At 31.4% G+C, this 15,107-nt stretch overlaps 1 protein-coding gene across 1 annotated transcript; it reads left to right on the forward strand.

Moving 5' to 3' along the window:
- Nucleotides 1-10,611: 10,611 nt before the first annotated feature.
- Nucleotides 10,612-12,630, forward strand: LOC107643778 (AP2/ERF and B3 domain-containing transcription factor RAV1). The gene has a single exon (XM_016347516.3). It carries the CDS (start codon nt 11,107-11,109, stop codon nt 12,352-12,354), a length of 1,248 nt encoding a protein of 415 aa, XP_016203002.1. The 5' UTR covers nt 10,612-11,106; the 3' UTR covers nt 12,355-12,630.
- The last annotated feature ends 2,477 nt before the right edge of the window (nt 12,631-15,107 follow it).

The following is a 15,107-nucleotide window of genomic DNA, read 5'->3' on the forward strand; positions in this document are numbered from 1 at the left end:
GAAAGAGTGGGCGTCCAACGCCCACTGAGGGGTAAGATGCGCTACTTTGAGCTCCCTTGGGGGCATTGAACGCCAGGCTTGGGAGTTCAATGCTGGCCTTTATCCTCTTGGGGCGTTGAACGCCAGAAAGAAGGTAGTTTGGGCGTTCAACACCCATTTTGGGCAGTCCAATCCAAAGAAAATTATAGACCATATATATTTTTGAAAATCCCTAGAAGTTAGCTTTCCAACACCGTTGAGAACGTGTCAATTGGACCTCTGTAGCTCCAGAAATATTCGTTTGAATGCACGGAGGTTAGAATCTAACAGCATCTGTGTTATGCTTTCCTTGCCTCAGAATCAGACATTGCCAAATTCACCCAAATTTTATCTAAAATCATAGAAAAAATACAGAAGCTCAAATTAGTATCCAAAAAGTGAATTTTGCAATAAAAACCTACTAAAACAAAATAAAACTTAACAAAATATACTGAAAACACTAAGAAAATAATATAAAAAAAACGTATAAAATATCCGCTCATCAGTGCCTGACTATTTATAATTGAGTTTAATTATGTTCTTTCTAACTTGATTGTTGTTGAGTGCTTGATTAATCTTAATGGTGCTTGATTAATCATATTTTTCTTTCTCTTACGTGATTTGGGTCATTGAATTTTGCATCCCTTTGTGATCTCTTGAATCTACAACTTCTATTCTATACAATCTAAAATAGCAGGAAAAAAATTATGTATTTGTGTTAGTTATCAACAACTACATATATGTCTCTATTTCTTTATTCTTCATTTTTCATGTTGAAATGCATTTTGGGCTGTTTTCAAAATCACTTTTTTACCAACCAAAATCATGAAACAACACTCCTTGTCTCATTTTAATAACCTAAATGAGACAACTTAAGATCATTTTGAATTTTGGAATCTTTTTATTTTCTGCCAATCAACCTTTTAACATCTACAAAATAGTAAAATATCTTGTGATATTTTCGTATTTTCTATAATGAATCAAACTAATGTACTATATTTAGATGAGTGTAGTTCCTAGCTAGACCCTTATATTTTTTGCCATTCTTCAATTCTTCTTGTCAAAAGCAGTGTATAAATGAAATATGAATATGAATATGCTACATAAACTTTTTACTATGTAGTACTATACTTGCATTGTGTGCTTAGCAAACTTATCCATTGATGTAAAAATTTATTAATTTTTAAAGCTTAACAATTAATATCCCTTAGAACGAGTGTCAACTTTTGTCTTATAAAGGAATTGAAGTTTGGACCTAAATTTTTTTTTAGCAATCTAAACAAGTCCTTGTCTATGATTTGCAATAATTAATAGTATTAGTTAGAAATGTATTTATGTTAGTTATTACTTGATTTGTTGAATTTTGGTTGATCAAGCTGAAATTCGAGCTAGAATGCTAGTTGTACGTGGGTCTAGTTAATCTCCACCAAGTTTGAAGACAATCTAATTAGTGTATGTGTAGCTGAAAGGACTAGTGTAGTAGCACCGAGCAGTTGCATATACATATTTAGATAAGATGAATAATTAATATGAATCCATGAATATTGTTGTTGTTGTTGTTGTTGTTGTTGTTGTTGTTGTTGTAGAATTTTAATACACATTATTTGGATATGAGTAGGAAATTTATAGACATGGATAATGATTTTGAATTTTTGTCGAATGATTCCTCCCCATACTAGGACTGATCTGAAAGCATTCTTATTTAACTCTTTGAAGCAATGGAGTATTGGTAAAAAAAAAAGTATTCTCTATTACTTTAGATAATTCTTCTACAAAAGACAACATACAAAATATCTTAAAAATTCATCTACGAAGCAGAATATAGTTTGCTTTGCAATGGAGAATATTTTCATGTACATTGCTCTACTCACATTTTAAATTTGACTGTGCAAGAAGGATTAAAGGTGGTTACTGAAACTTTATTTAAAATCAGAGAGAGTGTGAAATATGTGAAGGCTTGATAAACCACTATTTTATGGTTTATCTTGTACTCAATTGAGTGTATTTTATCAATCTTTCATACACTTATTCATATGATTTGCATGAGTTTACGTTTTCCTTCCTGATTTTGTGCTATGATTGAAAACATGCTTCTTTGGTCTTAATTTTGATATGTTTAATCTTCTCTTATTACCATTTGATGCCTTGATATGTGTGTTAAGTGTTTTCAGAGATTACAGGGCAGGAATGGCTTAGAGGATGGAAAGGAAGTATGCAAAAGTGGAAGGAATACAAGAAGTTGAAGGAACTGCAAAGCTGTCAGCCTGACCCTCTCGCACTAAAACGACCATAACTTGAGCTACAGAGGTTCAAATGATGCAGTTTTAGTCGCGTTGGAAAGCTAAAGTCCGGAGCTTTGATTTGATATATAATTTTCCATAGTTTCCCTGACGATAAGTGACGTGAACGCGTGATCCACGCAGACGCATCGCAGTGGCAAAAATTAGCGTGTTTAAATTCGCAACCAGCAAATTCTGGGCTGTTTCTTGCCCAGTTCTCGGTCCAGAAAACACAGATTAGAGGCTATAAAGTGGAGGAATGCATCCGTTCATTAACAAGTCTTCAATAATTCACAATATTAGGTTTTAGATGTAGTTTTTAGAGAGAGAGGTTCTCTCCTCTCTCTTAGGTTTTAGGATTAGGATTCCTCTTAAAGGAATTAGGATTTCTTATTATTTCAACTTATTATTTCAACTTCTTCTTAGGTTCAATATTCCTTTTATATTTATTCTAATAATTTTATTCGTATCTGACTCATGTTACCAATTTGGCTTATGAATTCTCCGTATTTAGATTTGAATGTTTTATTTAATATAAATTGAGGTATTTCAGATTTGACTTTACTTTGCTTTATTTATATGAATGCTTTTAATTTAATTTAGATTTTTTCCTTTTGGCTTTGGTTGATTAATTGGTAACTCTTGAGTTATCAAACTCATCGTGATTGATAATTGTTATTTTAGCTAATTGAATTGAATTCCACTAACTCTAGTCCTTTCTTAGGGGTTGGTTAGGACTTGAGGATCTAACAAATTAGTTCACTTGACTTTCCTTTGCTTTAGTAAAGGTTAACTAAGTGGGATTAAAACTCAATTCTCATCACCATTGATAAGGATAACTAGGATAGGACTTCCAATTTTCATACATTGCCAAGAGTTTTATTAGATATTAATGTATTAATTCCTGCAATTTATTTTCCTTGCTCAAACCTTTCAAAACCCAAAATTCTACCTTTTCCATAGCTGATAATAAGTCATACTTCCCTGCAATTCCTTGAGAAGACGACCCGAGGTTCAAATACTCGGTTATCAATTTTATTGGGTTTGCTTAAGTGACAACCAAAACTTTTGTACGAAAGAATTTTCTGTTGGTTTAGGAGCTATACTTACAACGTGATTATATTTGTGAATTTCTTTACCGACAGGAAAACCAGTTCGTCAAGGCTTCATATGGGAGAATGGTAAAATTTAAAGATTGTGTACAACAAGGAGAAATTAAAGAAGGTGTTGGTCTAAAATTAGATGTTCCAACTCGATGGAACTCTACATATATGATGTTGGAAAGTTCACTTAGATTTGAAAAAGCGTTTGACATCCTTAGTATTGTAGATGGAGCTTATAAACATTGTTCGACAAATGAAGAATGTAGCTTAGCAAAAAAAATGTGTGAATTTTTAGAGCCATTTTATGAAACTACAAACCTCATTTCAGGTTCATCCAACATCAAATTTGTATTTTATGCAAGTTTAGAAAATTGAATGCCTTTTGGAAGACAATCAAATTTGTGATGATGCTGTTATTATGAACATGGCTTTGAGAATGAAGGTGAAGTTTGATAAATATTGGAAGGATTATAACACCATCTTGATTTTTGGGGCAATTCTTAATCCTCAATTAAAGTTAAAGTTCTTGAGGTTTTGTTACAAAAAAATTAGATCCTTCAACCTTTGAATTGAAGGCAAATGAAGTATTAGAGAAATTTAAAAGGTTATATAGAAAGTATATGAATACTTTGTGGTTCAACAATTTCTCAAAGTAGTAACTAATCTTTTAGTCACCTGAAGAAGGAAGTCTTACAAAGAAGAGCAAAATGGTGATAAAAGTATTTAATTCTAATATAGTATTATTTTTCTCTTATTATGTTTATTTATTACTTAACTAATCTTTATATTACATCTTTTAGGAGTTTAGAGAATTTGACTGTGAAATCCAAATTTTCACAGATAAAGATGAATTAGAGATTTATCTAAAGGAAGGTTCGATTCACACCAATGAAGATGATTTGAAGTATGATGTGCTGAATTTTTAGAAAACTAATGAGGATAGGTTTTTTACTCTGTCAGTTATGGTCAGAGATGTTTTAAGTGTTCTCATCACTATAGAAGCATATCTGAGTCTGCATTTAGTATTAGTGGACGTATTTTAATAAAATACAGAAGTTTCACTCTTCATGAGCATGTCCAAATGCTTATTTGCACAAAAAGTTGGTTGCGTAGATTTGTTCCAAATTATGATGGTAAAAATTTGTGTTATTTTTTAAATAACGTTTTAAATTGAGTTTCTATTTATTTTTTAATTGGTTGATTTTAGACGATTACATTGGTGAAATTCATAAAGAAGAAGTGTCAACAGAATCAATACATCCTTCTTAACATTCATGATTTTAGATGATGAATTTTTGTGTAAACTTTATTTTAATTTTCTACTAGAGACATTATTGATGGTGGATACTAAGGAGAATAGTGATGAGATAGTGAATCCCATGTTTGATTTCTTAATGTATATAGTTAAAAGTTGGATTTAATATGAACAATGCACATTGTTTGATATTTATTTTTTAACTTTTTTATTTTCTACACATAAAAAATGACAAAGGGATAGAAGAAGTCAATTACTTTTAATAAGTTTTATATGTGTTGTTGAGATAGAGAACAATATTAAAAAAAAAAGAGGATTAGGTGGCTCGCAGGTTGGCCCGTGAGGACTTTTGGCTCTGTGAGCTTTTTGAAAATTTGACCCTATTAGCTATAGGGCCTTTTGTTCTTTTGGCCCTATAAAGTAAGGCCAAGCATATTGATACCACTACTCTAGTGGCGTTCTTCGAAGCTACAAGTCATCTCTATTTTCTCTGGAAATCATTGCCGAGTTGTGTGAGTGGATTACAGCCTCACACACAGTTTAGCTGATTGAGATCGACCATACCACGAATTTAAAGATAGCATCCGTGACTTGCTCACTCGCCTTGATAAGTGTGAATTGATGTTTGTGGAGGATAGATAAGTCATTGCAGCAACTCGTACAGAGATTCTAAGGGACTGAAAGGAGATTCACAATATGAGGATATGGTCGTGTACGACAAGTAGATGCGAGTCGGATCAAACTCTACAGTCGGCCGTCATTGTACCAATACCACCGATGATGCAAGACATCAAGATAGGTAGGAAGACGATGTTGATGACAGTGTGGATCTACAAGATATCTTAGCTTAATTGTTGGTGCATCGGTTTTTTCATCGATCCCACTAGGGAACCAACTAGGGATATAGCCAACTAGAACCAATTAGTTGAAAAACAAGTCCCTTACAAAAATAAAAAGAATAACTCCTCACTACCTTAATTTTTTGAATTTTAAACTAAAAATAAAAAGGAATTGATTGAGTTGGCTTATATTATAGTTGGTTTCCTAGACTTTTCTTTTTTCATTTGATATTTTTTTCATTTTGTACATTTGGCTTGGAATTTTGAGTTTTTTGTTTGTATTGTTGACATTTTATTTATTATTTTAATAAAAATAATAAATACTAGACTTTTTTTAGATTTATGTAATTGTGATTTAGAAATAAATTTAGAAATATGTTTTGTTTTTGTACAGATTGACTAGGTATAGCTCATCCTCGGCTGTTAACTCCGAGCTTCTTGTCTAGGAAGAGGAAAGTCTTGGTGCAAAGAGATTAAAAAGGGAGAGTATCTGCAAAAGGCACTCCGATACTTAAGTCAGTTAAAATGTATATTCAAGTGTTTATATCCAATAAAAATGTCTTACCTTCCTTATATGTAAGGCGAGGTATTTACAGTTACATTTTAGAAATAATTTACATTAAAGAAGTATAATATCTTATCTGAATTATAGTATTCGTTTTGATATAGATAAGGCTGAGTTATAACGCTTTGAGTGAATTATAACATATGATTGCCGAATTATAACATACGAAGCTGCATTATAACATTTAACCGAGTTATAATAGCCATATCATAGCCCCCAAGCTTAGCCTGGCAGAATTTTAATAAAGCAGGTTGAGCTTTTTAGAGGATAAGTTATAACTCGGCAGATTTTATGGGTATAGAGCTCTTAGTTCAACATACTTTATTAAAATTGAAATTAAAGGAAGTCAATAATTAAAAAATTAAATGAATAAAGAATGAGGAGAAAACTAATTACATCATTAAATAAGTTGTTTTACCTCTTCCACTTACCAATGTTACTTGTGCCGTTTGTTGTGATAGTGTGCAACGGCTGGGATTTCATGGTGAAACCTAACCAGTATCTTTAACTTGCATGTTGTTTTAATTTTGGAATCCAAACAATTTTCATGATTTTCACTCTCCTCTATCAAAACGTGTTGGAAAGAGTACTGAAAAAGATATGAATAAAAGGGGTAAGTACTTCCTGCCATTTGGTTTACTTTATTGTATTTTCTTCTTCTCCGCTTTCTTTCTGTTTGAAATAAAGATGAAAAATGAAAAGAAAAAAAAAAGGACAATCATTAGTAGAAAATGGTACATATGAGTGGGTGAGTGAAGATGTGAAGGTACGGGAGTCTTTGTTTGTGGATAAGAAAAGTGTGAGTGAGATAGATGTGTCGAAGATTGTGAGGGCAGATTCTGAAGTTCGTATTGAGTTATTTTTAAATTTTGCAAAAAAAGATGTGACTTTTTTATTGGCAAACTGGTGATTATTGTCAGTGATAATGTGTCGAGGGATACCAAATTTACATATAATATACTTTCAAACAAAAGAGATCATTTGTTGAGATGTTATCTTAGCCAATACTTGAGCTTCAATCCATTTAAAAAAAATAATCGATAGCAACTATTAAAAATTTTACTTGACCCGGTGCTAAAGAAAAATGGTAGAGGATATTTTCTTTTAAAAATTATTATTTATTATTGTTGGATTACATGGAATTTATCCGATAATAATATTGTTCGTTTGTTTTAAATATAAATAATTGTCGAAACATTACCGTCAAATTTATTGTAAAAAAATAAATCGATGGTAATAATTGTGCGAATTAGTTAAATAATCTTTTTCGTCGGATAAATCTAATGATAATAGATTTTTGTCGTCAAAGATTTTTTTTAATGGATTAATAAGTCCGACTCTAAAATAATTTGTCGTTGAATTTTTATTTTAATTTTGACAATAAATTTGACGGTCTCGAGGGTATTTTTTTTAGTATTAAATGTTTTTATAAAATAGTCACTATTATGGCATTATTTAACGTAATTTAGCTTCTTATATAAATATTTATTAATGAAATAAACTAATAGTAGGGATCAAAATTAACATTTTAAAGTTTTTAAGACAAACAAAATATGTCATATTTTATGTTTATAGAGAATAAAAATTTGCTGAAGTTTTTATTTTATTTTATTTTTTTTAATTTTCAAATTCATGTTTTGTTTTATTTGATGTGGGAAGAAAATTCTTATGTGAACCTGGGCAATAGGACAAAGTGTAACTTGGCAACGGCGAATGAGATGAGGCCAAGTGGGGACAAATGAACAAGGGTGAGAATTTCTTGTTGGATGCGAGTGTGTCTATTCTTCCTCCCTTCAATGCCTATCCCATGCCCTCTCATAAAACCTCAGCCCCACAACCCATCCAAGTGGAAGATGATCCCCACCCTCCTCTTGCCCTTTTCACTTAATTTTATGTTTATCTAGATTCTCCATATTTAAAGCGTCAAAAGATTATACAGAAGATTTTGATCATGCACCAGTATTTGATAAGATATATCTTTTTGATTTAGTGAGGGAAAATAAAGAAGTCAGTTTTAATTGAATATATATATATACAGAGACAGAGAGATAGAGACCCATATATGATATATGTATAATTATATGTACAATGATAATAAAGTCAAAGAAGTGTATAAAGCCTGAAAGACGACTATATATACGTTTAACAATTTATATTTAAATTTTATGAGGCTTGATAAAATAAGAAGAAATATTATAATTTCCGATTTATATTAAATTCCGCAAACATTTTGATATATATTATACAATATTTATGTTCTGTATGTCAAGTGTTAATAACTAACGCATAAGATATTGTAGTATATAACATGCATATAAAGCGAAAATTCTAATAAAAATAACCTTAGAATAAATAATTGGCAAATAAAAATAAAATATATTTTAAATAGATTAAATGTTATATTTATTTTATTATTAAATTCGTTTGAATATATACTTATTATTTTTCATTTTTATATCAATTTTTTTTACTAAATACACAATCATATTTAATAACTTTATAGATATAAAACTATATGCTTATTAATAATTTGATATTTATCTTAAATGATTATTAGATAAAATTTTTCTTTCATGAAATAATAGTGGTCTATTGTTATATAAAGTTATTCATCATGCATTTTAACATATATAAAAGGTCATCATAGAACAGCTTATGCAATACTTTAACTAAACCAAATGGCGAAATAATGTATAATATTATTAACTTACTCTATCATCTCTAATATATATGACATTCCTAGTGCACTTTTAACACAATTATATAAAAACAAAATATAAAACCCACCTAAACGGGTAAATGGATCTTGAATAAACTTTGTGATACCCACTTAAATCCGAGGGTGTATAAGTATTTGATAAATTTTTAGTAATAAAAATAAAATATTAAAATATTAAAAAATATTTTTTTTATAAATTATAATTTATATTTTTTTTAAAAAATTATTTTTTTAAAAAATATTTTTTTATATAATAAATAAACAAAAAATATTTTTATATTGTTATATTTAGATATAAATAATAAATAAAAATTTTTTTATATAAATATTTAAATATAAAATTATTTTTATTTTTTTAAAATAAAATATTTTTTATAAGCTCATCCAATCAAATTTTAAATATGAGTTATTTGATATCCGCTTTGGCACTTAGGCAGAAAATCTTTTGAAGGTTTATTATATTTTAGACAAGCAGTTATGTTACACGATCGAGTTTATTTTCTAATCACGTTTAATTAAATTGATTTGATAATTTACTAATTCAACGCAGAATTCCTAACACAAACTCAGAATTTTACTCTCGCATCCTCTCACTCTCACTCTCAATCTCGTGCTTTTTTTTTTTTATCTTTTTCCTCATTAGTCACTTTCTTAGTTTATACTTTGCTATACACAGAAATCCTAGTTGAATAACATCATAGAAGATAACTCGAAATTTCTTGAATTTCACTTTAATAAATATAGGATTTTACTTTCATTTCTGTGTTTCTTTGATTTTGAATGCATATATGTTTCAAAATATTCTAGGTTTTGTTCTATTTTATAATTTTTGTTTGATATAGAATTTGTTTAAAATAAAAGATTTATTATGTTTGATTTCGGTTCAGAATGTAATATTTTGGGAGCGAAACTAATTAACTCCTCTTTGCATGTATCAATTTCAAAGTACATCAAAATCTCTCTCTTTGGCAACGAGAAGAAGAAGACAAAAGAAAGCTAGAAGCTTGCAGAATCATAAACATGCATGCAACATCAATATATTCTGAGATGTAACTTGTAAATGGTATGAATATAAATATACAACACTTCTCAAAAATCAGTGTTAAATACAAACTTCAAGCCTTCTCAGTAATCCAACGATTTTACAATTAATAAGAAAAGAACTAGGCAAAATGAGATAAAAGAAACTAGATCTTGCAGAAAGATAAATCGCAAAAATGTAAAGAAAATAAAAGATGAGCGGAAGAAATCTACAGAAAACTAATTTAGGAGAACTCAGGAAGTTTTTGAGATATGAGTGTGTATATAAATGTGTTTCTGATTAGAATTTTCAATCTTTTACTCTTTTAATTTGTTGAAGCACTTATTTATAGACATACTTAATTAAATAAGCGCAATAATAATATTTTATAGATATAAAAATTATTCATTACTATTCACATTTTTTTTATTTATTAAATAGGTTGTATCCAAATATTATTTAATAATGATGAAAATCGATAGGGCTACGTGTTAAGATGATTAATCATTTTTTTTCTTAAATAAATCAAAGTCAGTGAAATAATGTTCTTATTATGGATGTGCTTGAATATCAGATCTTATAGTTAAATTGATGCAAAAATGTCTCATTAAATTTTTAATTTATGATATACAAAAGTGAGATGGAATAGACCATGCCGAGGGGCTTTGCATGATAGAAGGGTGCAGCAAAGTTCAGGGGGGATGAACTTCACTAAATCAAGGTCCACCCTCTCATGTGAATCTCATCAACTTGGTATTATGTGGGTCCTACCTAACATACAAAGCCCACAACTCACACATACAATACAACATCAATAACAATAACAACAGAGGATATAGACCCACCCCTTCTCCTTCTCCTTCTGCTTCTCCCTTCTTCTTATTTTTTAAAATTTTTTATTTTTTTAATTTTTACCCCTTTCATTACTTTCTTCCCATTCCTTCAAGTCCCCACCCTTTTTCTCACACCATGAATCTTCCTAGTTCCTTACCTTCTATCTCCATCTGAGTTGACCCACCACACCATACCCAAATCCACATTATTATTATTAATTTAACAAAAATCAAGCCATTAGTTATCACCTCATCATTTATAATCCCTCCCAACTAAGTATATTTCCTTTTCAATTTATATAATAAAATAACACATTCATTAGTACACCTTCCTTCTATATATATTCCTTCCCTATTCCAACACAAACACAACTCTTTCTGCTACTTCTTAGTCAAACAAACCAAACCAAACACAAAAAAGAAAAAAAAAAAAAAAACTTCTTTCCCTTCTCTCCTCTCTAATTAAAGAGAAAAATGGATGCAACAAGTTCCGTAGATGAAAGCACCACGTGCACAAATGACTCGCTTTCCATAACCCTAACCCCGGCGACACCCGCGTCGCCATTCACCGCCACATCGAAGAAGCTGTCACCGCCGCCACCAAACAGCTTATGTCGTGTCGGCAGCGGGGCCAGCACAATCGTGGATCCGGACGTCGGTGGCGGCGTCACCGAAGTGGAGTCACGAAAACTCCCTTCGTCCAAGTATAAAGGTGTGGTTCCCCAACCAAACGGACGTTGGGGTGCTCAGATTTATGAGAAGCATCAACGCGTTTGGTTGGGGACCTTTAACGAGGAGGACGAGGCCGCTAGAGCCTACGACATCGCAGCTCAACGGTTTCGTGGCAAGGATGCCGTCACCAACTTCAAGCCCCTCGGCAGTGTTGTGTCCAACAACACCGCGGTCGAGGACGAGGATTTCGAGAGCGAGTTTCTCAACTCACATTCAAAATCCGAGATCGTGGACATGCTGAGAAAACACACGTACAATGACGAGCTGGAGCAGAGCAAGCGGAGCCGCGGCCTCATAGGGCGGCGACTCAACCGAGCTGCGGGTAACGGAGGTTCCGCGGGGATGATGTCTTCATCCGGCGCGTGTGGAGGGAAGGCGCGTGAGCAGTTGTTCGAGAAGGCCGTTACGCCAAGTGACGTGGGAAAACTGAATCGGTTAGTTATACCAAAACAACACGCGGAGAAACACTTTCCCTTACAAAACGGTTGCGGCGGAGCTGGCGGCGGAGTAGTTACGGCGGCGAAGGGCGTTTTGCTGAACTTCGAGGACGTCGGAGGAAAAGTGTGGCGGTTTCGTTACTCGTACTGGAACAGTAGCCAGAGCTACGTGCTAACGAAAGGGTGGAGCCGGTTCGTTAAGGAGAAGAACCTGAAAGCCGGTGATACGGTTTGTTTCCACCGGTCCACTGGACCGGACAGACAACTGTTTATAGACTGGAAGGCGAGAAGTGTTGGTAATGATGGGGTTGGGTTTTTTGGACCGGTTGGACCGGTTTTGGAGCCGGTTCAGATGGTTCGGCTCTTTGGTGTTAACATTTTAAAGCTTCCTGGATCTGATGCCGGTGATAGCAATAACAATAATATTTTGAATATCAATAATGATAATAATGTTGCTGGTTCAATTGGTGGGTGCTTCAATGGGAAGAGAAAAGAGATGGAACTGTTTACGTTGGAGGGTAGCAAGAAGCCTAAGATCATTGGAGCTTTGTAACATTCAGCTTCCACTTTAATTTTTTCTTTTTAATTTAGTGCTTCTTTTTTCTTCATTTTATTTGTTTTTAGTTTTTAGTTTTAGTTGAGTTTTGTGATTGATGATGAAAGGAATGGAGGGGGAGGGGGGGGGGGGGGGGGAGGAAGATGGTGCAGTTGCAAGTTGCAAATTGTAAATTAATTAGAAGAAGAAGAAGATGAAATTAGGTGTAACAGATCCAAGTGTACAAGGGAAAAAAAAAAGGAAATAATAATGAAGGATAAATGTTCAATTGTATATGTTTTTTTTCATGAATGTTTTATGATGCAATATATGCGTTGTACACTTGTACTCCATGATCCGTTCAGCAAAAACGTCTGCATAAACATAAGCTTCTAATTTCTTCTTTCTAATTGTATGGGGGAGCTGAGCATCAGCAACATGTGTTCCAAAAAAAGAAAAATTATAATAAAAAGAGCTGTTTATTATTATTTTGGTGGAGAATCAAAGGGTATAATGCTAACCAGGGTTGCGATTGAGGGAAATAATAATTTTAAAAGTAAATAGTTTACATAATTATCCACATGATAGTAATGAGACATATTTGTCTGATTGTGAATATTATTCAAGATTATTATTATGAATATAAAAAGGGGAAGAAATAAAGAGGGGCATTCCTGCAACAAGGAGGAGAGGGGGACCCCAGTGGAGGCATGGCCTAAGAAAATGTGAACAAGTTGATAATGAGACATTTGTCCAATAAAGAAAGAGCCTGCTTGGCAAGTGGGCAATGTGATGGTGTTTCTATACAGTGTACATTGCCCCCATCCATCTCAATTTTAATTTAATTTCTGATATTTTAGAAATTATTATGAGAATAGAAAAATTAGAAAATTTCTCAAAGTATGTATGTACGTCGCTTTTGGAACGGTCAACTTTACACGAAGGAATAAGCTTTCTTCGTTTGTGGAATCGTTTATGGCACTACGACTATGGAATCTCGAACACAGATTTTGCTCTAGACATGTTTTTGGGAACATCGATATCATTTTGATTGAATAATACTGCTTATTGGGGAGAAAAAAATAGGACGCGTTTGGTTTTTGATTTAGCAAAATGATTTTATAATCTGGTTGTTTTTAGTATAGCTAAAAAGTTAAATTTTATTTTAATTACAAATTATTCTGCTTAAATTTTTTTATAGAAAAAATTTGAAAATTAGTATTTTAACTTCAGTTTTTTATTAGTTTATATAACTATATGATTTTTTTTTTTACTTTTTTTCTTTTTCTCTTTTTTTGGTAAAAACAATTGACACAAGTACATATACTCTTAAGTTCTAGGCGTTATTTGTATAAATTATATATAGAGTTATGTTAATAAAAGTAATTATTTTTATATTTATTATTTAAAAAGAATATACAAAAGAAAAACTTTTATTGGGTGACAATGTTAGGATTTTATATTATCACTGTATGAAATTAAAAATAAAAATCTATTTGTAATTATTATTTCAATTTTTTGGATGAAACTCGTAAAGAGAAGGATTATTATTTATAGGTTTTGTCAATTATAAAAACAAACTGAATGTTCAAAGTTCAAACTATTACTGCTTCTGCTACTAGCGGTTTTTTTTTAAAAGAAAAATCCTTATCTTTATCTCTGCTAGTTTTGGAAAGAATAATGTTGATGGAGATTAGGTAAGCTATCCTTATTCCCTCGGTATACAACATATTCTTATTTTTAATTCTTATATTCTCCGGGTCATTTCAGACAACAATGTATTTGTAATATTCGTGTATACATCTAGATATATTAAGGCTGTGAAAATTAATCATAGTTAGCCAGAAGGAATAATAATAATAACCCATTTTTTATTTCTACTATAAAATTAATTAGGAGTATATCTAGTATAAATTTTTATTTGGATCTGCTTAATTAATTTATGGTTTTCAGCATATGAATTTGGTTTCCAAAGCTAAATAATTAGAAAAGACATTGAACTCTAGGTATGATAATAATAATTATCTCCATCCATTTCTTACTTCTGAAAATAATAAAGTCAACACTACTCTCTGAATATGCATAATAATTCTGCTGTTTAGATTATGTAGTTATGTTAATAAAATAAACATTAACAATAACTAATTATGTGTGCATGGTGTCTTTTCAAACATTTTCAAAGCATCTCCAACCCTCAGTCAAAGTTAAACAACTCATCACAGAATCAGGCAGAGTATTATATGAATTAGCCGAATTGAGCCATTACACAGCATTAATTTTAGTGTATTAATTAACATTAATGTATATCAATCAACCTTTAATACTCATAAAAATAAGAGTAATTCACCCTTATAAACCAAAGAAAAAACCATATTACTTGAATTTTTTAAATGTAAAAGCGTTATTTGAATGTTTCGTTTCGTAATTTTATGTAAATCGAATTTAGTGAATTTAAATTAAACTTGTTAGTAATAAATCGAGTCTACATATTTATAAAATGTTAATTGTATAGTAATGTGTTAGTATTTTTATAAATTGTAGGTGTATGCTGATTTTTGAAAGATAGAGCCGTCAGATAGCGATTTTTTTGAAATACATTTCGATAAGGAGTTCCCAAGAAGAGACGATCTAGAGTTTTTAGACGGGAATTCGGAGATTGATGAAGATAAACCTCAAGATAAGAGAATAGCAGAGCTATTACGAGAAGACATCATGCAACTTGAGTTTACAGATGAGGATGCTGTTTATCGATTCTATAAGACTTATGCCAT

Source organism: Arachis ipaensis, chromosome B5, assembly GCF_059453495.1.
Source record: "Arachis ipaensis isolate K30076 ecotype BB chromosome B5, ASM5945349v1, whole genome shotgun sequence".
Lineage (NCBI taxonomy): Eukaryota > Viridiplantae > Streptophyta > Magnoliopsida > Fabales > Fabaceae > Arachis > Arachis ipaensis.

Coding starts and splice junctions, on each gene's coding strand:
- LOC107643778 (XM_016347516.3), top strand. CDS start 11,107: ATGGATGCAACAAGTTCCGTAGATGAAAGCACCACGTGCACAAATGAC.